The sequence below is a fragment of the Somniosus microcephalus genome, chromosome 10, assembly GCF_052327205.1.
Source record: "Somniosus microcephalus isolate GS21.2 chromosome 10, FLI_Smic_1.0, whole genome shotgun sequence".
Taxonomy (NCBI): domain Eukaryota; kingdom Metazoa; phylum Chordata; class Chondrichthyes; order Squaliformes; family Somniosidae; genus Somniosus; species Somniosus microcephalus.
The window spans coordinates 112,858,697-112,881,737 of NC_140996.1; the positions used below are offsets into that span (position 1 = coordinate 112,858,697).

At 42.9% G+C, this 23,041-nt stretch overlaps 1 protein-coding gene across 1 annotated transcript; it reads right to left on the reverse strand.

The window, feature by feature from the left end:
* Positions 1-10,792: 10,792 nt before the first annotated feature.
* Positions 10,793-15,913, reverse strand: LOC147111634 (neurite extension and migration factor-like). The gene has a single exon (XM_085998719.1). The coding sequence runs from the start codon at positions 15,720-15,722 to the stop codon at positions 12,093-12,095; it is 3,630 nt and encodes a 1,209-aa protein (XP_085854845.1). The 5' UTR covers positions 15,723-15,913; the 3' UTR covers positions 10,793-12,092.
* Positions 15,914-23,041: the final 7,128 nt, after the last annotated feature.

Here is a 23,041-nt window from a genome sequence, read left to right on the forward strand (position 1 = left end):
AGTGCGGCTGTGGGCAGGGTGGGGCGAGGACCCAAAGCACAGCCAATGTTTGAGCACTGAATGACTGACCACAACTTCAGGATTTCTGTGTTAGGATGCGCATGGGCTAAATCCTGAAGTTGCGGTCGGTTTCAAAGGCAAATTCACTGCCAGTTCACCATCATCAGGACCGCAAATTACAGGCCATTGTAGCACTTCATTGCTGCACCGAGATGTCAACCTAGATTATATGGTTAAGTACATAATGAGGCTTGAACCTACAACCTTCTGCCTCAGTTGGAAGAGCGCTACCAACTGAGCCAAGCTAACACTTAAAAATCAAAGTAACTCCTGTGAAGCAACAGAGTGTATGCTACTAAATTGGCTTTATTGTTTTAAAAACTATAACTTTTGCAAACTTAAAAAATAATGCTTTGCAGTTGAGCCATTCTCCAAAATTTAGGGGATATGCTCCATGTGGACATTGTTTTTAACTACGCAGATCATACATCTGTTTACATGCACAGGAAATAGTCAAGAATTCAAGTTATCCAAAAGTTGCTAAGGTACCAGAATTTGTATTTAAACCTAAATCAATATATATGTTTCTATCAACACAGACTTCCATTGATTCACTATTGAAATAGTATATGTAACACCAAGGAATAGTGGCAATGATAGTTTAAGTTTAGATTCCTTTAAATAGTGCTTTTTTTTTAACATATCAAATGATATCTGAATCCATTTTTTTTGCCAGTGTTCATTAACTTAGACTCTTTGGTAACACACTTTAGGTTTACAGAAAATTATCTCAAGGGTTGAATATCATAGCGTACATAATGCAAATATTTTTATTTTTCTGCACCCTCACAGAAATTGGATGTTAATTAATGTGATGATTCATTTTTTAAGGTGGTGAAACTAAATTAACTAGAAAAGTCTTAGGAAGGAAGATTTGGCAGAGCCAAAGCCTAGGGTAAACATCGAAGGAAAGGAGTATGTTTGGTACATAATACACCTTGCATGTTTATGCCAAAAAAATGTTACCATTTAGAGAATTCAAATTTCCTATTGTGCTGGAGACCCACATTTAAGTATTCTTCCTTTGAAACCACCCCAGTGACCTCATTGACAGTGAGAGACTGTTTGTGTCACCCAGCAACTCACTGAGCTGAACAGGATAAGCTGTAGGATGATTTGAATATACTTGGGAATGGGGCAGACAGGTGGCAGATAAAATTCAATGCAGAGAAATGCAAAGTGAAGCACTTGGGGACAAAAACAAAATCCAGGAAGGGACTATTACTTAAATGGAAAGAAAATAATGTGAATCTGGGGGTCCTGATTGACAATAAATAGAAGCTAATGTAACAATGCTCAGTGGCAGTGAGTAAAACAAATCAGATTTGAGATGTATTAAAAAGTCAACATTCAGCTGAAATAGTGAGGTAATCCTGTCAGTTTAAAAATCATTGGTGCAACTGTTATTAGAATACGGTTTACAGTTCTGGTCACAGCAAAATAAAGGATATTGCAGCTATTGAAAGGATTCAGAAGGGACCAACAAGAATGATTGAGGTGATGGAAGGATTGGATTATGAGGTGCAATTATGTAAATTGGGCATGTTCTCACTGGAAAAGAGAAGGCCGAGAAGTAATATGATTCCAATGGAATTGAACAGTTATTGTGATGCGATTTAATGAAATAGTGAAGCATCACAAACTACTGTGGAAAAGTATGCATTGTATCCTGGCAGTAGTGTCTATTGAAGGGGAGTAAATTCAAACGAATCCACGGAAACATCTTTTAGTGAATGAGTGGTCAATCTATGGAACAGACTTCCTAGGGAGACTGTGGAAGCAGATAATATTGATTTATTCAAATGCAAAATAGATTTATTTCAGAAAATAATATTTTGGGATATAATATACAAATAATTTGAGGCATGACGTAGTGTAACATGCTTGGGAAGAACAGGTGACATTGGACCTATGGTTCCCAAAGCTCTCCACCACTAGGTCTGTTGTAGACTAATTGATGGAGATTGATTGCTATGATTAGTCAACAATTCCACTATCGTTGCATCAGGCAACTACTAGGATGGTAGAAAGTCAACTGGATGGACCTTGGTTTTTTATTGTCTAGCAAGTCCTATGTTCCTAACTGGAGGCTGCAACTTTTGATTGGGCTCGGAGCCAATCCAGAGCAACCCGACCTTAAAAAGACATTACTGCCAGGATACAAGGCATGCTTTGCCATAATTGTTTGTGATGCTTCCCTATTTCATTAAATCGCATCACAATAACTATTCAAGCATTCACTCCCTTCCTGCTTTACAATCATCCCAAGTAGTTAAAACAACATGAGACAATATTCTGATTTGTAGGAGGAAATAATTAACGAATTGCAGGGAAGTGACAGAGGTGATGAGCATAATGCAAAGAAAGGTGGTGGCACTGAGCAAAGACAGACGGATTCTGAGCCGAGAAACACAAAAATAAAACTGGTAGTGAAGCGACGATTTAGTGAATTTATATAATTTAATTCAGGGGACAGGTAGGTAGCTAGCTAGCTTATTTTTTTTACACATTATAAAAATCTGAAGTAATAGAGATTATAAAATATTGGTTAGTTAGATGAAGCAAAACGAGAGAAAATGGAGTAAGGAACTGTCATTTTCAAAGCCATTAGGCGATTTCCTGAAACTGTCCCCAATACACCAGTTTCTTGAATGTAAATGGTTCTTGCAACAAAAATACATAGAACTGTGAGAAATGCAAGACCATTTAAGCAATATAGAAATCATATCTGTTGCTCCTAAGGTGATAAAATTGTACAAGAAACAGCTAGTCTAACTGTATGGAACAGTACCTGGAAGGAAGAAAGATTAACAGAGTAACAAGGATAGAATGCGCAGATCTGTAAAGTATGATCAGTCTATAAAATAAGTCTAAATATACCCAGTAAAAGGAAAATTGTTTGTATGAGACCGTAAAAATATTTGAAGATCAATCTCAGCTAAAAAAATTCCTGTTAACAAAAAAAAATCAAGTACATTAATTGCGTCTGGGCCATTAAATCTGCTTCCTCAGTGTCATCTCAGGGAAACTGGAAACAAGATAGTAAATTCTTCACATCCTAAATTGGAAAGAACCATAAAGAAAGCAGTGCATTTGTGGCTTGCATAAGAGGCTGCTGTCAAGAAATCAGGAAATATTACATGGGAGACAATTTACTTCTCCAAAAGGAGGAGAAATTTGGGACTGTGAACCTTTCGTACAATTCTAACTTTTGCTAGAAATCTGCAAAGGAATAGGACCAGGGTGCTGTGGGAAATTGGAAGGGGTGGCGGCGGTGGGGGTGGGAGAGAATAGAAAGTGAAGAGTGCAAAATTGAAATTATGACGATAAGATGGGTTGATAAAGCAGTAAAAACATTTATCTGGAAGACAGCTCTATTCTGGAAGAGGTTAAGTTAACGAGCTTTTAAGCGAGTAAATAAAAATGAAGGCAAGTATGATTTTTAAAAGTTAAATATTTTAAAAATCACACTTTACTGGTCTCAGTATCGTGAGCCAGTTTAATAAATGTTGATCATTTTAAAATGAGTGATGCACTCTAACCAAGAAGCCTGGAAATAGAAATAGCTCCAACAAAAATACAATATGGACAGATTAGAGATGCCATAGAAATATTAAAGTTAACCTATTTTACAAATGGCATAGAAAAACTGGCCCTATTTTGGTACTCTCAGAGGTCATCTAGTGTTAGAAATCCAACAGTGCAGCATTAAGATCACAGGAATACAAAGACCATTCGGCTCATCAATCTAATTGCATCCAAATATCATAGGCCCCACGCCACCTATTTTAATCTCTAGAAGCAAAGTTCTGACAAATATTTCCTAACCCGCAAAATTTACCCAAGAGCTTCAAAATATCTTTACTATTGAATGCTAGACAGCTGCTCTCCACAGACATTACCTGTCCTCCACAATATCCTGTGCACTATTTAATCACATCAGTTTATAATTTTCCCTATACAATCTTGTTCTCAACCAAAAAATTATGCACTGCTATTTTGAAGTATGCGGCACCAACAGCTTTGTAAAGTTTGTTCCACACATCCACTATTCTATGCAAGGGGAGGGATTTCCTCCAACGTCTAGTCTACTTTGAGGTGAGTTAATTTTAAACCCATGCCCTCAGGTTCTGCATGTAATATACATTAGAGGCGCCAGAATGGGCACAAACTTCTTGAAGAAATCAGTTTTGACTCCACTAAATAGTATAACAAGCCAATTATACAGTCTGAATTTAAAGCATGGGTACAAAACACTTTTATGCAGTAGATTATTCCTTATGTCTTCAAACTGCAAAATGTGAAATTTGGGTTGTGCAGATGGAACCATTATTCTGTCAGACTTCTGCCCTGTAATTTTTTTCCCCCCAGTGTATTTCTTGGATTTTTTCCCCTCTAAACCCATAAGTGTAAAAATACATCAAATAAGGCCGTTAAAAAGCATACTGGATCCTTGGCTTTATAAATAGAAGGCATGGGCCTAGAAATTCAGTCTGGACACTTTTGGGGCGCTAAAGTCGGGCGCTCGCTAAAGTTAGCGCCCGCCGGAAAGTGTAGGCCACATCGCCGAAATTCAGTAGAGTTGGCCCTAAGTTTGGCCGAGCGCTGAAACTGGCGTTGAAATGCTGTGTTCCGGCGCTAAGCCGGCGATGCGGCCTAATAACGCCGAAGCCGGGCGCAGCGCAGGTGCGGTCATGTTTTGATTGACAGCAGACACCCTGACGCCGGCCAGCTCTTAAAGGGGGAAGGGTCAACTTTGACTGCTGCCACGCCCTGCATACTGGAGCCCTGCAGCTAGGCCTCAGCACTACTGGTGTGCCAAAATAGCGCCTGGAGCAATGGAGAGGGCCCGTGAGTGAGCGCAGCGCTTCTCAGAGCATGCTCTGAGTGTGCTCATTCATGGTGTGGAGAAGAGAAGAGAGATCCTGTGCCCGGACAGTGGCAGGAAGGCTCCCAGGAGCCAGTACAGGAGAGCCTGGGGCAAAATCGCCCGCAGGGTGTCATCCACCTGTGATGTCCCCAGGAGTGCAGACCAATGCCGCAAGAAGTTCAACGACCTCACTCGGATGGTGAAGGTGAGTACCCTTTCCAGTGTCCCCCTCATCCTTGCATGTGCACCTCACATTATGGGCAAAGGGACCTCAAAGGCCTAATGGGCAGCCCTCCTCCCGCAGCAATGGCACTTGCATGTTCATCAATAGCACTTTCTGCACTTAACACAGTGGCCAAGCTATTCGACCATGGGAGGCAGTGCACCCAGCAACAGGGCACCACACTGGCCAAGCTATTCGACCATGGGAGGCAGTGCACCCAGCAACAGGGCACCACACTGTACTTAGAGGCCGTCCTTTCTCTTGCAGGCCAAGCTGGCGAGCAATGTAAGGAGCCAGGCTGTCACTGGTGGAGGCCGTCCCGAGTACCAGGCGCTCACTGATCTGGAGGAGAGCGTGGCACGACTCATGCGTGGCCAGGTGACTGGCCCTGTCGCGATCGGCGAGGCGGACCCTGTACTGGTACCCACTGGTAAGGACATGACCGGTTGCACCTCTCTCGTTGCCCTCGCGCTTCAGATCTACATCCTTTCCCACTGACCGACAAATGCGCATAATGCACCACTCAGGCCTCCCTCGCTGATGGCCTGTCCTCACTCTAAAGCTACTCTTGTGCCTTCCTGCTTTCAGCTGGTGAGGAGGAGGTGGTCCCTGAAGCGCAGAGAGCCAGGCCCTTGGAGGAGGAGGACGTCGAGGACCAGGAGGAAGGCGGCACAACGGGGGAACCCTCCTCCGCGCCAGGGGATGGCAATGGAGGGGAGACGTCTGGCCTGCAGGAGAGCCAGAGGGAGGTGTTGGAGGGGAGGGCCGAAGCTGGTCCCAGTAGGGTGGACGCACGCGGGAAGGCTCCGGCAGCACGCCGGCCTTCTGCCCAGAGGGGGGAGGTGTTGGAGGGGAGGGCAGAACCTGGCCCAAGTGGGGTCGACGCACGCGGGAAGGGTCGGCCAGCACGGTGGCCTTCTCCCCGGAGGGAGAGTCCGCCCTCCAGTCCGGACACGGTCCTCGCCCAGGAGGTGCGCGTCCTCGATGAGATGTCGGCGGCGTCTGAGCGGCGCCACCAAGAGTTCATGGGGGTGGTCGAACAGATGCCTCACGCCATTGAGTCCCTGGCTCAGAGTGTGGTGGCTTTCGGGGAATCACAGGCCAGGGGGTTCGAACAACTCACGGCAGCGCACGACAGGGGTGTCCAGCAACTGGCCGCAGCGCACGACAGGGGTGTGCAGCAACTGGCGGCAGCGCAGGACGCGACTCGCGAAATGAGTGGTGCCGTCCAGACACTGGCAGAGCTGATGCGGGCACATACCAGGGCAGTTCGGGCACTCACTTCTGCCACACTCGCTGTGGCACGGAGGCATCGCCATGGCAGCCGCTGCCCTGCTGCAGCACAGCGGTCTGGCCTCCCCCACATTGCTGCGCTTGCTACACTGCCAGCCCGGCCGAGTGCCAGTGTCTCTGGCGAGCAGCGCGCACCTGCCATCAGCCAGCTTGCCCCCAATGGTGCTGCCGACACTGCCACTCCCCCAGCCAAGGTGCGACGAGCTGCTGCTAAGACTGATGCTACCCAGCCACAGCTGCAGCAGTCAGCAGGCGGCCCCTCCCGGGCCAGGCCTCGTCTAGGCCGACCCCCAAGGGCATCTGCCGACACGCTTTGTGGCCCTCATGAGCCTTCCCCCAGCCTCGCCACACCCGCAGGGCCCGGGTTGAGGCGGAGCAGCAGGTCGGCCAGGGGCCGGAGAAGCCTGTCTAAGGACTCGCCCTCTCGGCACACCCATTAGAGTGTGGTGAGAGCGGTTTCTTTTATATTGGGGGGCTTGTGTTGTGGGGGGCATTATTTTGTTAAGGCCGAGGATCAAGGCATTTTTTGTTTTCATGGGGGTGTCTCTGTTGTGGGGGGGGGGCTTATTTTTGTAAGGCCGCTGTTGAAGGCCTTTTGGATGGGCAAGTTTTGTTAGTCCTCCCCAGGTTTTGGGAGTGACAGATGTTTTTGACTGTTTTTTGGGGGTCTTGTCTGTTTTTCTGTTTCATGTGGGAAGGGCCCTGAGTTTGTGAAATAAAGCTTTTGATTTATTCAGCATGTCCAGGTGTCATGTTTGAAGTGGTTGTTGCGTTAACCGGCTGAGGGCTTGCGGAGCGGCTGCCTCAGGTGCGTTCATTGCCACAGGCCATTCCCTGACAGGGGGCCTAGAAGTGTCGATCAATAAGCCCCCGGTGGACGGCCCTTGGCCCTTGTCGCTCCCTCCTGGGCTGGTCCTCCTCCTCCTCCTCCTCGTCCTCCTGAGGTGGTGGTGCAATGCCAGGTGGCAGTGCCTGAGTCCTGCGGATAGCCAGGTTGTGCAGCATGCAGCACACGACGACGAACTGGGAGACTCTATCCGGCGAATACTGAAGAGATCCTCCAGAACGATCCAGGCATCGGAACCGTTGCTTGAGGACGCCTATCGTTTGCTCGATGATGTTCCTTGTGGCTTGATGGCTTTCGTTGTATGCCTCCTCCGCTGGGGTCCTGGGCACACGGAGCGGGGTCATCAGCCATGTACACAAAGGGTAGCCCTTGTCCCCGATAAGCCATCCCCTTGGTGGAGGCTGTGCCTCGAACATGTCAGCCACAGTAGTCTGGCGCAGGATAAATGCATCGTGGCTGCTTCCTGGGAAGCGGGCATTGACAGCTAGGATGCGCTGCCTGTGGTCACACACCAGCTGTACATTTAGGGAATGGTAGCCCTTCCAGTTGCGGTAATCCTCGGCATTGTGGATAGGTGCCCGCATAGCCACATGCGTGCAGTCAATGGCGCCCTGCACCATGGGGAAGCCCGCGATCCTGCCAAATCCGACTGCACGCTGCTCCTGCCTCTGTCGGGTCATGGGGAAGGAGATGAATTGGTGTCTCCTCGCGTAAAGTGCATCGGTGACCTGCCGGATGCAGCGATGCGCGGCGAACTGGGAGATGTTCGCTATGTCCGCAGCAGCGGCTTGGAAGGAGCCGCTTGCATAAAAGTTCAGAGCCACCGTGACCTTCACTTCCACCGAGAGAGACGTCCTGCACATCAGCTGTGGACGCAGATCTGTGTGAAGCAGCTGGCAGATCTCTGCAACCACCTCCCTTCTGAAGCGCAGCCTCTTCACACAATGCGCCGCAGTCATGGTGAGATAGGACACCTGCTGCCGGTATTGCCTGAGTGGGTAAGGCCTACGTTGCCGACGCCTGATGGCGCCTCTGCGTCTAGGCATGGCTGGCCCTCTCTCACAGCGTCTGCGAGCCCTTCGCACATAATGCTGCAACTGAGGGTTGGCCCCCCATACAGCCCCCATAATAAAGTTGAGAACAGATAAATAACAATGAATCAAATGTCAAAGCACTGGCCAGAAGCCAAAAATACCTCTCCTATGTTGTCCCAAATCAGTAACCTCTGTCCCTTGGTCTCTGTCCAGAAATCCAAAGCAGTGAAGTCATTGCAGCAAAATGGCTGGGCTTTATAGGTCAGTGTAAGTGCCCTTTAATTTGCGCTCCCCGAGGCCCACAGGGCCTCTTTTGCGTTCCACCTCACAGTTCTTAGCAGCGCCACGCCCACATTGGGCGGGCGCCACTGAATTTCCGGTTTGGGGCGCACAAACAGCGTTGCGCGACGATATGACGTCATAAGCTGCGCGCGCACCTGAGCGGGCGCAAACACTTTGCACCGGCGCTAAATGTCAACTGAATTTGGGCGTTGGCGCAGATCGGACTGCGTTCAGGCGCTAAGTGTCTAGCGCCGGAAATATAGCCCTTTTATGGCGTTAGCGGCTGGCGCAACCCACTGAATTTCTAGGCCATGGAGTACAAATGCACAGAAGTTATGCCAAACCTTTATAAATCACTGGTCAGGCCTCAACTGGAGTATCGTGTCTAATTCTGGGCACCGCACTTTAGGAAGGTTGTCAAGACCTTGGAGAGGGTACAGAGGAGATTTATTAGAAAGATACAAAAGATGAAGGACTTCAGTTGTGTGTAGATACTAGAGAAGCTGAGATTGTTGCCATTAGAGCAGAGAAGGTTAAGAGATTTGATTCAGGTGTTCAAAATTATGAAGGGCTTTGATAGAGTAAATAAGGATAAACTGTTTCCACTAGCAAGAGGGTCTGTAACCAGACACAGATCTCAGATAATTGGCAAAAGAACCAATGGGGAGATGAGGAGATTTTTATTTACTCAGCGAGTTATGATGATCTGGAATGCACTCCCTGAAAAGGTATTGGAAGTAGATTCAATAGTAACTTTCAAAAGGGAACTGGATATATACTTGAAAAGGAAAAATTTGCAAGGTTATGAAGAGCAGAGTGGGATTAATTTGATAGCTCTTTAAAAGAGCACGATTGGGCTGAACGGCCTCCTCCTGTGCTGTATGATTTTATGAGGAAAAGCAATTCAAAGTTATAATTTTTATAAATACTGAAAAATATACTTGCAAATGGTCGACTGCTTTTTCCTATTAATCTGCAAGTGACACAGCACATTGAAACTTGCTAGCTTGGTAGAATCCAATTACACTTCTATGAAAGAACGTATACTCCTGCAAGACAGAATATTGGCCCAGATTTTGTGGTCAGCGGCAAACGTTACACTTACACTTGCCCACATACTGTCTATGGGCTTTTGCACTGGAAATTGCAGTAGAGTCAAAACAAGGAATCTGCAACCTGTGTGAACAGGGCAAACAACGGTGTGTCGCCTTAACCAATCAGAGTGAAGAATTCTTGCTGAGACACGCAGAGTCTGAACCAGGAAGTGCAAGTTAGAATATTTAATTCAATGCCAAATCACAAACAGAAATAAAGGAGGGATTAAGAGATGAATAAGAGAGATGGAATGCAAAAATCCAACAATAATTAAAATCTGAAGGAATGAGACCCCACACTTGTAAAAGTTAATTTTTAGTGCCAGAGAGGTTGTTTGGCAGTAATTGAGACTTATCATGCTGTTAAAAATTCATTTACACTTGAATGGACAAGCCCTAACTTTTTCTGGTGTGTTTCGAGGGTATCTAGTGGGCAAGTACCGCAACTTCACACCCTTCAAGTGTATGAATGCCGAGTCTCTCGGTGAGAACATAAGGAATAGGAGCAGGAATAGGCCACTTGGCCCCTCGAGCCTGCTCCGCCATTCAATAAGATCATGGCTGATCTTGGGCTCAAAGCCATACATATCAAAGAGATACTGGTGTAGCGAAGCTTCTGGAGGAGCATGGCAACTCGGACAGCAACTTCCCGATTTCCGCGTTTAATTGCGCATGTGCGGTCACTGGAAGTTGCTGTCCGATTTACTCTTGAATAATGGAGAGCGCCGACAGCCTCATCGCTGCAAAATCTGGGCCAATGTTACTGGTAGGGTCTATTTTTCATTGGGATGGTACAACTGAAAGACACCAAGGAAAAAATTAAGAGTTCATAGGAATGCCACTGGAATCAATCTGCATTCTGCTTAGCAATGTATTTAATCTTAAAATGATCTGCCTCTGATTATTAGAACTTTAATATTGGCTAGAGTACACAAAGAAATGAGGAATATAATTTATATATCAATGTTGTACTCACCACAACTTGAACAACAAACCTGCTGAGAGTTATTAGGTCACTCAATAGATTAAATTATGCTTTCATTTAAGACAGACAATTAAACAATCATGAAGGAATGATAAGGCAGCAAGTTGAAGCATTAAAAATGTTTTGTTTATTCTACAAGTGAAGGTAATAGCATAAATCATGAGTGATGAAATGTCATCTTTTTCAGTGAGCCTCAAATGAAATGGAAATTGTATGAAATGCTTCAACATGCAATATTCTGTACTCGAAGTGTAGCAGAATGGTTTACTGTGACTGTAAAAGGAGTTAGTTTTAAACTCAAACTATTTCCCCCAGCAATGAGTTTCCGAGCAACCTCTTTGGGTCTATTTACATACATTCACAACCTATGGTCACAGTAGGGAAACATTCCCCAAACCCATTTACAACTCTACATATTTAGTATTTATATTATTATTTGAATTAGTTTTCATGCTTTGTGTTAGGGGAAAGAAGAATTTTCTGCTGAGGTTAACATAGGTTGTAATTCACAATGGACCAGCAAATCTCTGCAATAAAAGTTTTGTCAAATAAATCAAAATAAATAGATCACATCTATTTATATGGGTTTTAGCACAAATATGTGGGAGAACAAAGACATATTACACAATGTTCTCACAATTATAAAGTTCTTAAAGTATGCACAATATTTACTGTAGTTTTCCTTCTAAAATTAATATTGGTCAAAATGTTCCTGGTGAAGTAGTGAAGTATTTAGCTCATTTTGATAGAACAAAAGATTGACTACAACTTGATTCTTAAGTTGCATAGAGAAGCAGATTGGACAAAAGGATAATTCTGCCATAGGCAAGACAGTTAAATCAAGGTAATTAATTTAATTTACAGTAAAGCTAAACAATGACAGCTTGACTATTAAAAAGGTGTACTCTCTCAATGATAATCTGCAGATTACTTGACAAAATTCAATCTAAGTACATAAATTGAATTGTAAATACATTAAAATATGTATCTCAGTCTTATATTTAATGTGTTAATGTATCACAATATCTTAATTACATATATTAAACAGTCTGTATTAGTGTTGAAGCTGAAAGCAAATCTCATTGAGGATACCTTCAAAAGTATGTCCTAGATTTCCAATGGTATGATATTCTCTTAAGGATTATCAAAAAGGCAGACTTTTCAAAGAAAGATACTGTATGTACCAAAAAAAACTGCAATTCTTGTAACACATCAATTTAAGACATTGTACATTTTGGTGGGCAAAGTCTCAAAATACTTGGTACACTGAACTTCACTTAAAGGGACCTATGCTGAGTAAATCAGCTCAAGGATTCCAAGTACATAAACAGGACAGAACATCACTGCTATGAGCAGAGGTAATAAAACAAATTGATAAAGTTTACATTACATATTTTTCCTTCTTCATTCACAATGTGCATTGCTGGGACAGCTGCAGTCAGCTATTTGTGCACTAGAGCCAGACACACTTGGACAGCTGCAGTCAGCTATTTGTGCACTAGAGCCAGACACACTTTGAACACAGCAAGATGCAATGTGATTGACAGGGTAAGTATTAAGATCCAAATTGCTTGGGTTACATTCAGAAACATGGTGTGGCATACTTTTCAGATCTTTTGTACCAATGTGCAACATCTGCATTGGTTTGGGTTTCCATTTGGAACTATTTTGCACTTCCAAAGACTGAATAACAGCAGGAAGAACAACTTCCCCATGATTTAAAATTGGTTCCACTGAGGCCATCATAAACTGCTTAACTGCTGCCATTCCAGAGGCTATGTTGGAAAGGATATTACCAGGTTCCTCAAATTCTCTCTGTTCACCACTTGATAATCTGCTTCCTCTAGGAATGTTGCTAGATACATCCTCATAAGACTCTGCAGAAGTAACCCAATATTTGCCTTTTCCATTCAGTTTTTCTTCCTTTTTAGGAAGTTTGTTTTTTGCATTCATTAAACCTTTCTTCACAAGTTTTGCACACATTTCTAAATCTTTATTAGTAAACCCTTTTGTGGGTTTATAGGCTTTTTCAAATTGGCATATTTGATTTGCATATAATGCATCTGAAGAGTTTCCTTGAACTTCAACTGTTTCATAATTTTCTGGTGATGCATTGTCATTTTCAATATTCTCTATTTTTATTGTTTTGATCTCAGTTTTGCAATTCTTGTACTTCTGAAGAGCTTTTCTGTCCCACTGCCCTGCATTTGATTTTGCGAGTCTTTTTCTAGCACTATTTATTGCCCTATTAACTTTGGAATATTTGTAATTACTTGAAGTCACATGATCAGAAGCCTGTAAATGGACAGAAGATTGGGCACACTGTGGGTCACTGTTAGTGCAGCAAGTCTGGCTATTTGTACTGTATAGTTCACTACAAATTTGCCACTGCTGCACACCAACATTTGGTGATGTAGCCTTACTGGGAAGCTGGCCATGGCTGCACTGCTCCAAAGATTTCAGATCAGACTTGTCTGTTTTGGTGAGGATTTTCGGTGTATACTCCTGTGAAAATTCATACCAAGACCCCTGCTTTACCTTTGCTGGTGTAAAGTTTGAAATGTCTAAAATGCACGGGGAGTCTTTTGAAGGAAACAGTTGCTTTATTTCTTCATTTAATACTTTTTGACTGAAGTTGGCATTTGTTTCATTTTGACTACTGTACATCTTCGAGCCACATTGATTTATGTTACTATTTACAGTTGATTGATTTTCAACTCCAACCTGCACCAGTCTTTCATTTTCTGGGTCAACTGTACACAAGGGAAATGGATCTTTTTGCCTGTGTGGATGTACATTCTGAATAGTCTCTGCATTCCAAACTTCCTGGATGTTTGGCTTTTCTTCCAAATGAAGCGCATTTGATTTACCATTGCACCCTGGGGAGGCGTCATCAGTTTGTCTTTGCCGTGGAGAAGAAAATGGGTTTTCTGCTACAACTTTGTTGTATTGCCCATTGGCACAGGAATGTTGGGAGGAAAGATGGACGTTTTCATTAACTGAGGAATCATCCCCATCCAGCAGAGATCGGAAATATCCTCCAAGGATTTCTGGAGCCACATGTGTATTATAAGCAGATGGTACAGGCCAGTCTGGGCAGCTAGCAGCTGGAACTGGAGAAAGTAAACCACTATGTGCTTCTAATTTGTCACTGAATGTTGGGGAATGTAAACTAGAAGTGTTGAAATTAGGTAAAGAAGTAGAAGCAGAATTCCACTGACCTGGAGTTTTGTGCGTGTCTGCATTTGGAACGTGAGCCTTTTCACTTGGACTTTCTAAAGAATTTCTACCAGTGGTATCTTTACCATCCTGAACATTTCCTCTCCTTTTCTTTGCAAGTATGTTTTGTTTCTTCTTTAGCTTTTGTAAAGAAGAGTCTTCATGCATGACTCTTAACTGATTGGCCTTACTCACAGTCCGAATAGTGATGCGCTTTAGTTCTATTTCATCTGTAAATTCATAAACCGACTTATCATACTTTTGTACTTTCTTGGGTACTTCTGTATTTGAAGCATCTGTTTCAATGACACTGTCTTTCTGGTGACTCAAAGCGTGTCCTATTTTAATTGATGACATCCCATTAGCAAGTGTTTGTTTTTTATTTTTTGAAGCAAAGAACATATAAGACATTCCAGCACCAGAACAGATTTTTAATTTTCTATCATCTTTTTCTTGGTTAGGATACACATTACAATCATTAGGAATTGGAGACCAAAATTCCTTAAGTGGCGAAAGCTTTTTATATTTTTTTACCACTTCATCAGTCAATAATACTCGTCTCTCTGTGGAATCTAATCTACTGATTTTTACATGCATGTTTTTGTGACCTTTAAATCGATTGACAATTATGTATTTGATAATAACAGGTGGTTCCTTTTTCCCAGTTTTTTTCCTTTTCCGAGGGCACCAGTCATCATCATCTTCCTGTGGACTATCTGCAACATGAGCCGTTTTGCCCAAATTTTTCATGGTCTCTAAAGAATCAATGTCATATAAATAATCGTCACTGTACCTTATTTGCCGTTTAGCCCTCAAGGTATAATTGGTTTGATTGGAATATCTTTCAGCACTTTTCCTTAATAGCTTCCAATTTCCCCTATCTTCATTTAGAATGGAGGATAAACAGACTGAATCTATTGAATTCTCACCATCTTTCCAGTTATCCATAAAAACACCTGATAGAAGACATTTGTTACTTTCTAGTTCATACAATGTACGATGTTCTAGACTGTCATGTTCCCGTCGCTCTTCCTGAACAGAAGCAGAATTCTTTTTCACAGGAGTTTTCACACCTTTTTTGGTCCCATTACATCGGGTACTGGGAAAAAAATGAAGCTGTGCATCATCTTGAAAAGCATTAGTTTTCTCTCTCACATTGTCCTGAAAAGATTCATATCTTATCTTCAGTGAGCAGACATCACTACTTAGTGTCGATTCATCATCAAACAAAAAACTGTCACTGTCTTCTTCACTGATTAAGTTAGTTGAAAAGTCATTTGTTGTACAGAGATCTAAAAATTCTTCCTTGTTTTCATTTATGAAAGATTCAAAGTAACTCCAGTTCTGGCTCGGAATAGGTAGTAGTGCATCATCGCCATTATATTTTTCTGTGAACAAACCTTCATGAGTATTGTTAGTGGCATCTGATTCATCAACTTTTGCACCATCAAATTTGTCTTCACATGTTATTCCATTGAAAGAAAAATTCAACATTTGGTCAGAAATAGCATCGTCAGTCTGAAAAACTGAAAAGTGTGTTTCAGGAACCATCATGGTTTCCTTGCTCAGTTTCTTATTTTTGCATATTCTCCATTTGGCTCCAAATTCACAACATTCAATTTCATTTGCTTCAGAAATACTTTCAGCTAACTGCTGAACTTCACAGGGCTTTTCATTAATACAAGAAAAGTCCTTAGGTTCCATAGTAAATTCTGCAAAATATTTTGCTACATGTAGAGGCACGTGAAGAGAAAAATTATACTGATTGAAGAAAGGAGGGTTTTGACAAGGTAGCACCAGTCTAAAAATTTCCATTTTCTTTAGCTGTCGTCATAGTTAAGTTGATCACCCTAGATGTCATACAATGTATAGTAGCTATCCATCCCTTGATATGTGTCAAGCTTCTAAAAGTGAAAAGCAAACCAATCAAAATTTTATGTACTTAAAAAAGCATCTAGGTTATCCAACTTAAATACATAATGTTCATATATATTTTGGAACAAAATCTTTTAACACCATGGGCACAAAAAAATTAAAAGAAAGTGAATAACACCAATAGCAAATATTACAATCCTTAAAATATTTAATCCTTTTAAAAAGTATTTTAAAATCTTCTCTCTTGGGGACGGTTACAAGCAGATGAAGATGTACATTTTAAGCTCCATAACTCTATTAGAAGTTGGTCATTTATATAAATATATTTGCCCATTTTTTTTGGATAAACTATTATTTCAGATGAGAGATTATATGCAAAACCCTTTGGTACAGTTTCCTCAAGTCCTACGTGAAATCCTTCTTTAGGGCACCCACGTCAAAGTTAATGTGTTCATGCTGGAAAACCTATAGTAAAACAAAGTAAAATGTGTAAACAGCAGGTTTGTGTCGACTTTCTTGGGTAATATTTAAGTTTTCTTACGTTCTTATTTATACTTAAAGGGAAAGAAAATGTAGTCTTTAATAAAAAAGGAGAAAAATATTTTCATAAAAGAAATCGACACCTTTTTGAAAACTTTATAATTATCTTGCCTGCATGTAGACAGCTCAAATTGGATCTCTCTCGGTTAGGCCAATCCGTCAATTAAAGGAAACTGTGCTCTGCACCCTAGAGTTCCTCCATTGCAAACAGCTTGGAGGGCACAGGGGTAGACTTCAAACTTGCTTGATGACCACAGTGGACCCATCCAACCCCAGTAAACCATGCTAAGACTGAGAAATTTGCATTTCCCAACTGCAGTGTGGCTTCCCATAGTTAGGCAGCTGTGAAGAGGCTCTCAGGTTACTTTGAAGTCAGTTTCTCTCATCCTTCCCCCCCTTCCCAAAATTGAACAGTGACCGCAATTATATAACAAAGGAATCTCAGTAGATTCAGGTGCTGTCTTTGATGAGCTCACACTGCCACATCTAATGGCATTCTATGTTTATTGCATAATTGAGGTTATGTGGTTGCACAAGTGGTGAAAGATGGAATAGTTAAATAATAGTTTGGTGTGGGGAACTGGGTTCTTTACATTAGCATATTGCCTCTTATAAGAACATAAGAATTAGGAGCAGGAGTAGGCGATACGGCCCCTCGAGCTTGCTCCGCCATTCAATAAGATCATGGCTGATCATCGACCTCAACTCCACTTTCCTGCCCTAGCCCCATATCCCTTAATTCCTCCGAGTCCAGAAACCTATCCATCTATCTCAGGCTTGAATATACTCAACGACTCAGCATCCACAGCACTTTGGGGCAGCGAATTTCAAAGATTCACAACCCTCTGAATGAAGAAATTCCTCCTCATCCAAGTCTTAAAAGGCCAGCCCCTTATCCCGAGACTATGCTCCCTAGTTCTAGACTCTCCAGCTAGGGAAACAGCCTCTCAGCATCTACCCTGTCAATTCCCCTCAGAATCTTATATGTTTCAATGAGATCACCTCTCATTCTTCCAAACCCCAGAGAGTATAGGCCCAATCTACTCAATCTCTCCTCAGAGGACAGCCCTCTCATCCCAGGGATCAATCGAGTGAACCTTTATTGCACCCCCTCTAAGGCAAGTATATCCTTCCTTAAATAAGGAGACCAAAACTGTGCACAGTACTCCAGGTGTGGTCTCACCAGAGGCCTGTACAACTGTAGCAAGACTTCCTTACTCTTGTACTCCAGCCCTCTAGCAATAAAGGCCAACATGCCATTTGCCTTCCTAATTGCTTACTGTACCTGCATGCCAACTGTTTCTTGTACAGGAAACTCTTTTTTATCCGGCACCGACGGGGCCAGCGTAGTGCCGGTTGCTCAAAAAGTCCGGATTACAGAGAGGTATACTTACCAAGGTACGAGAGCCCCGTACACAGCCACAGGTGCAGGAGCCCCGGTTACACGGCCACAGATCCAGGAGTCCCTGTTGCACGGCCACAGGTGCAGGAACCCCTGTTACACAGCCACAGATCCAGGAACCCCGGTTACACGGCCACCCGGTTATAGTAAAACTTACCTGAACCTACTCCTGAATTTTGCCGGTTAAGAGAGATTTCCGGATATTTAGGTGCCGGTTAAAAGTGTGTTTCCTGTACTAGGGACACCCAAATCTCGCTGAACACCAACATTTAATAGTTTCTCACCATTTAAAAAATATTCTGTTTTTCTATTCTTCCTACCAAAGTGAATAATCTCATTTCCCCACATTATACTCTATCTGCCACCTTATTGCCTGCTCACTTAATCTGTCTATATCCCTTTGCAGGCTCTTTGCTTCCCCTGCACAGCTTACTTTTCCACCTAGCTTTGTATCATCAGCAAACTTGGATACACTACACTCGGTCCCTTCATCTTAGTCATTAATATAGATTGTAAATAGCTGAGGCCCAAACAGCAGCCCACTAGTTACAGACTTTCAATCTGAAAATGACCCGTTTATCCCTACTCTCTGTTTTCTGTCTGTTAACCAATCCTTTATCCATGCTAATACCTTGCCCCCAACCCCATGTGCCCTTTTTAAAAATTTGTTTATGGGATCAGGGCGTCACTGGCAATGCCAGCATTTATTGCCCATCCCTAGCTGCCCTTGAGAAGGTAGTGAGCAGCCGCCTTCTTGAACTGCTGCAGTCCGTGTGGTGATGGTACTCCCACAGTGCTGTTAGATAGGGAGTTCCAGGATTTTGACCCAGCGACGATGAAGGATCGGCAATATACTTCTAACTCAGGATGGTGTGTGATTTGGAGGGGAACTTGCTTAACAACCTTTTATGTGGCACCTTATTGAAGGCCTTTTGGAAATCCAAATATACTACATCCACTGGTTCCCCTTTATCTACCCTGCTAGTTACATCCTAATAGATTTGCCAAAAACAATTTACTTTTCATAAAACCATGTTGACTCTGCCTAATCATATAAATTAAGTACCCAGTTACCACTTCCTTAATAATGGACTCCAGCATTTTCCCGACAACTGATGTCAGGCTAACTGGCCTGTAGTTCCCAGTTTTCTCTCCCTCTTCACCTCTGGCACTAAATCTTGCCCAGACCAATAAGTCAAGTTTGTTCTTAGCTAGCTACAAAAGTTTTTCAGGAATAATTGTGAGTAGTCTCCATCCATCTACTACTAAGCACAGGTCCACATTACAAACTATCCACAAATCAACACAAATTCAATTCAAGCATCTGAAAACTAGTTAACGGGAGAAATGAAATAATATTGATGCTGGTGCTGTAGGAGATTCTCTTTCGAGACTGCACTTAAGACATCTTGTGACAAGGTTGAAGGGAAATAAAATACTTCCCTGTCTCAATTACCCAACAGCAGGTCCTATCTCTTCAAAGCTAGGGAAATGAGGTTCACTAGCAGTGCAGTATCTTCAGTGTCTGGAAAGTTAGTTAAATGACATTTTGTATATATAAGACAGTAAGGCAAAAATATTTGGCAAGTGGATGAGGATTTTATTGGACGTCTGGATAAACAGATTTAACATTGAACATACCCTTGGAGGCCAATTGTTGTGTTTGGAGTACTGCAGCAGGTCAAAGAAAGCCATAAGCCAACTTGTGAACTGAAGTAAATTAAATTTATAGAAAATTAATACTTCCAAGCTCATTCTATACCTTACTAAAAGCAACAACTGTCAACTTCACTAAATACAATTCAGCTATCCATCTTAATGCTGCTAAATCCAATTCTGGCCCCAAAATAAACATGGGGCCAGAATTTGCTGTCAAAATAACGATGAGTCTAATGGCATTCGCCGTTATTTATGTGTAAATGGTACAGCAACTTCAGGTGAGGGGCAGATGAGCAGTTAAACGTGAATATCCAAAAGTTGCTGCCCAAGTTGTGCCACTCGCCGTTAGCTTTGCGAAAACGGCATCTCGCTGTCTACCTCACCATTGAAATATATTGAATGGCATGCAGTTGCTATATTTGCGTAGTAGATACAAACTAAACTCACCATAGAAAGTGAAGGTTGGTCATTTCAAGTTGAAGTACCCTTTCAATGATGTGATTAGTGTTAATGATAGCCAATCAACCTCTGGTACTAAAAAATTAACCATTACAAGTGTGGAGTCTTATTCCCTCAGGTATCAATTGTTAGTGGAGATTTAAAAAATGTTATTTAAACTTTTTTTTAACTTTTCCTTTGTCTCTTTTTCTCTCTCTCTTAATTCAATCTTTCTTTCTCTCTCTATTTATCTTTCTGTACCTGATTTGACATTGAATACACCCATTCTAATTTACACTTCCTTCTCAGTCCTTGCGCTGTTAATTTCACAATCCTTCAATCTGATTGGTTAAGAAGATACAGTTGCTTGCCTTGTTCACTCAGGCCCCAGATGCTAATCTACTGGAATTTTTTGAGGATGTAACTGGTAAAATAGATAAGGGAGAACCAGTGGATGTGGTGTATTTGGACTTTTAGAAGGCTTTCGATAAGGTCCCACACAAGAGATTAGCGTGCAAAATTAAGGCACATGGGATTGGGGGCAAGGTATTGACTTGGATAGAGAACTGGTTGGCGGACAGAAAGCAAAGAGTTGGAATAAACGGGTCGTTTTCCGAGTGGCAGGCAGTGACTAGTGGGGTACCGCAAGGATCGGTCCTAGGACCCCAGCTGTTCACAATATATATTAATGATCTGGACGAGGGAATAGGATGTAATATCTCCAAATTTGCAGACGACACAAAGCTGGGCGGGAGGGTAAGCTGCGAGGAGGATGTCGGGAAACTCCAGTACGATTTGGACAGGTTGGGTGATTGGGCAGAAACATGGCAAATGCACTATAATGTGGATAAATGTGAGGTTATCCACTTTGGTGGCAAAAACAGGAAGGCAGATTATTATTTGAATGGCAATAGATTGGGAGAAGGGGAAGTGCAAAGAGACCTGGGTGTCCTTGTGCACCAGTCACTGAAGGTAAGCATGCAGGTGCAGCAGGCGGTTAAGAAGGCAAATGGTATGTTGGCCTTCATAGCAAGATGGTTCGAGTACAGAAACAAGGATGTCTTGCTACAGTTGTACAAGGCCTTGGTGAGACCGCACCTTGAGTATTGTGTGCAGTTTTGGTCACCATACCTGAGGAAGGACGTTCTTGCCATGGAGGGAGTGCAGCGAAGATTCACCAGGCTGATACCTGGGATGGCAGGAATGACGTATGAGGAGAGATTGTGTCGATTGGGCTTATACTCACTGGAGTTTAGAAGATTGAGAGGGGATCTCATCGAAACCTATAAAATTCTGTCAGGTCTGGACAGGCTAGATGCAGGAAGGATGTTTCTGATGGCCGGGGAGTCCAGAACCAGGGGTCATAGTCTAAGGATAAGGGGTAAGCCATTTAGGACTGAAATGAGGAGGAATTTCTTCACCCAGAGAGTGGTGAACCTGTGGAATTCTCTGCCACAGAGGACGGTGGAGGCCAGTTCATTAAATATATTCAAGAAAGAGTTGGATATGTTTCTTGAGGCTGAAGGGATCAAGGGATATGGGGAAAAGGCAGGGACAGGGTACTGAATTTGGATGATCAGCCATGATCACATTGAATGGCGGAGCAGGCTCGAAGGGCCGAATGGCCTACTCCTGCTCCTATCTTCTATGTTTCTATGTTTCTATGCTCTGTTTCCCTTGCAGCGACCCGATCATTTCGCACTTTCAGCAACATGCCAAGCAAAAAATTAAAAAACTTAAATGTGCAAGGACAAGTCTAACTAAGGGCATATGCTGTTAGATGCACTGCTACAGCAAATTATGGCCCATTATCTTCTGGCAACATTGTTAACAGCTTCCTTTCTTCTGGCACCTTCCCACTCCGCTGCAAAAGTTCCACCTTCATCCCCCTTTTTCACAAAACGCATCCTTACCCATCCATTCTATCCAACTATTGCCCCATATTTAACTTTCTTTTCCCCAAGGCCTTTGAGCATGCCACTGCCTCTCAGCTATTTCCTGTAACTCCCTGTTCAAATCCCTCTAGTCTGACTTTCGCACCTCAGAGCACTGAAATGGCTCATCAAAATCAGAATCTGTGACTATGATGCATATCCCTCCTTGCCCTATTCGACACCTCCACAGCATTTCACATAGTTAACCATGTCATCTCCCCCAATACCTAGCTCCATAGGATTGTCCTTGCATGGTCCATTCCTACCTGTCTGGATGAAGCCAACACATCTCCAGCAATAGCTTCTCCTCCCTCCTACACCATCACCCCCAGAGTTTAAGGATTTTTCCTTGGCCCTTCTCTTAATATGCAATCTATCGGTGACATTCATCTACAGGCACGGGATCAGCTTCCATCATGTGTACGCTGATATGTCTGTCCAACATGAAGTCTTTACTGAGTCACAACTTCTTTCAGCTGATTATCAGGACTGATGCCATTGTGTTGGGTTTCACAGGATAAACCAAACTCCCCTGCCACTGATGTTATTCCTTCCTTGACCATTCACCTCGTCAGTGTTTCATCCACAGCCGAGTTTCATATCCTACATGCTCTCAACACTACAATAATTTACTTCCATATCAGCAACATTGCCATTCTCCACCCCTACCTCAGCTCCCATCACCGAAACCTTTCTCAATGTTTTTTTCAGCTCCAGACATAATTACGCAAACACGCTTCCATCATCCACTGTCTATAAACTCTGTGTCCAAAACCACCATCCTGTCCTGCATTAAGCACTGCGTCCTCACTTACCAACACCAGCTCCCTGTCCCCCAATGTCCTTTCTTCTGGCATCTTCCCTCTCCTGCTGCAGAAGTTCCACTTCAGCCCCTTTTTCAAAAAACTCATCTTTACTCATCCATCCTCTATAACGGTTGCCCCATATCTAACTTTCCTGTGGGGAAGTTGCTAGAATCTGTTATTAGCAACAAAGTGACTGAGCATTTGGACAAATATGAGCTGATCATAGAGAACCAGCGTGGATTTATAAAGGGCAAGTCATGTCTATCGAACCTAGATGAATTTTTTGAGGAAGTTAACAAACATGGTAGATAAGGGAGTGTCTATGGATGTTATTTATATGGACTTTATAAGGCATTCGACAAGGTTCCACATGGAATTGGAGGCAACCTATTGGCTTGGATAGGAAATTGGTTAGGAGGTAGGAGACAGAGTAGGGATAATGGGTTTCTACTCAAATTGGCAGAATGTGACTAATGGTGT

Excerpts from the sequence above, each read along its gene's own strand:
- LOC147111634 (XM_085998719.1), bottom strand. The coding sequence starts at position 15,722 with ATGGAAATTTTTAGACTGGTGCTACCTTGTCAAAACCCTCCTTTCTTC.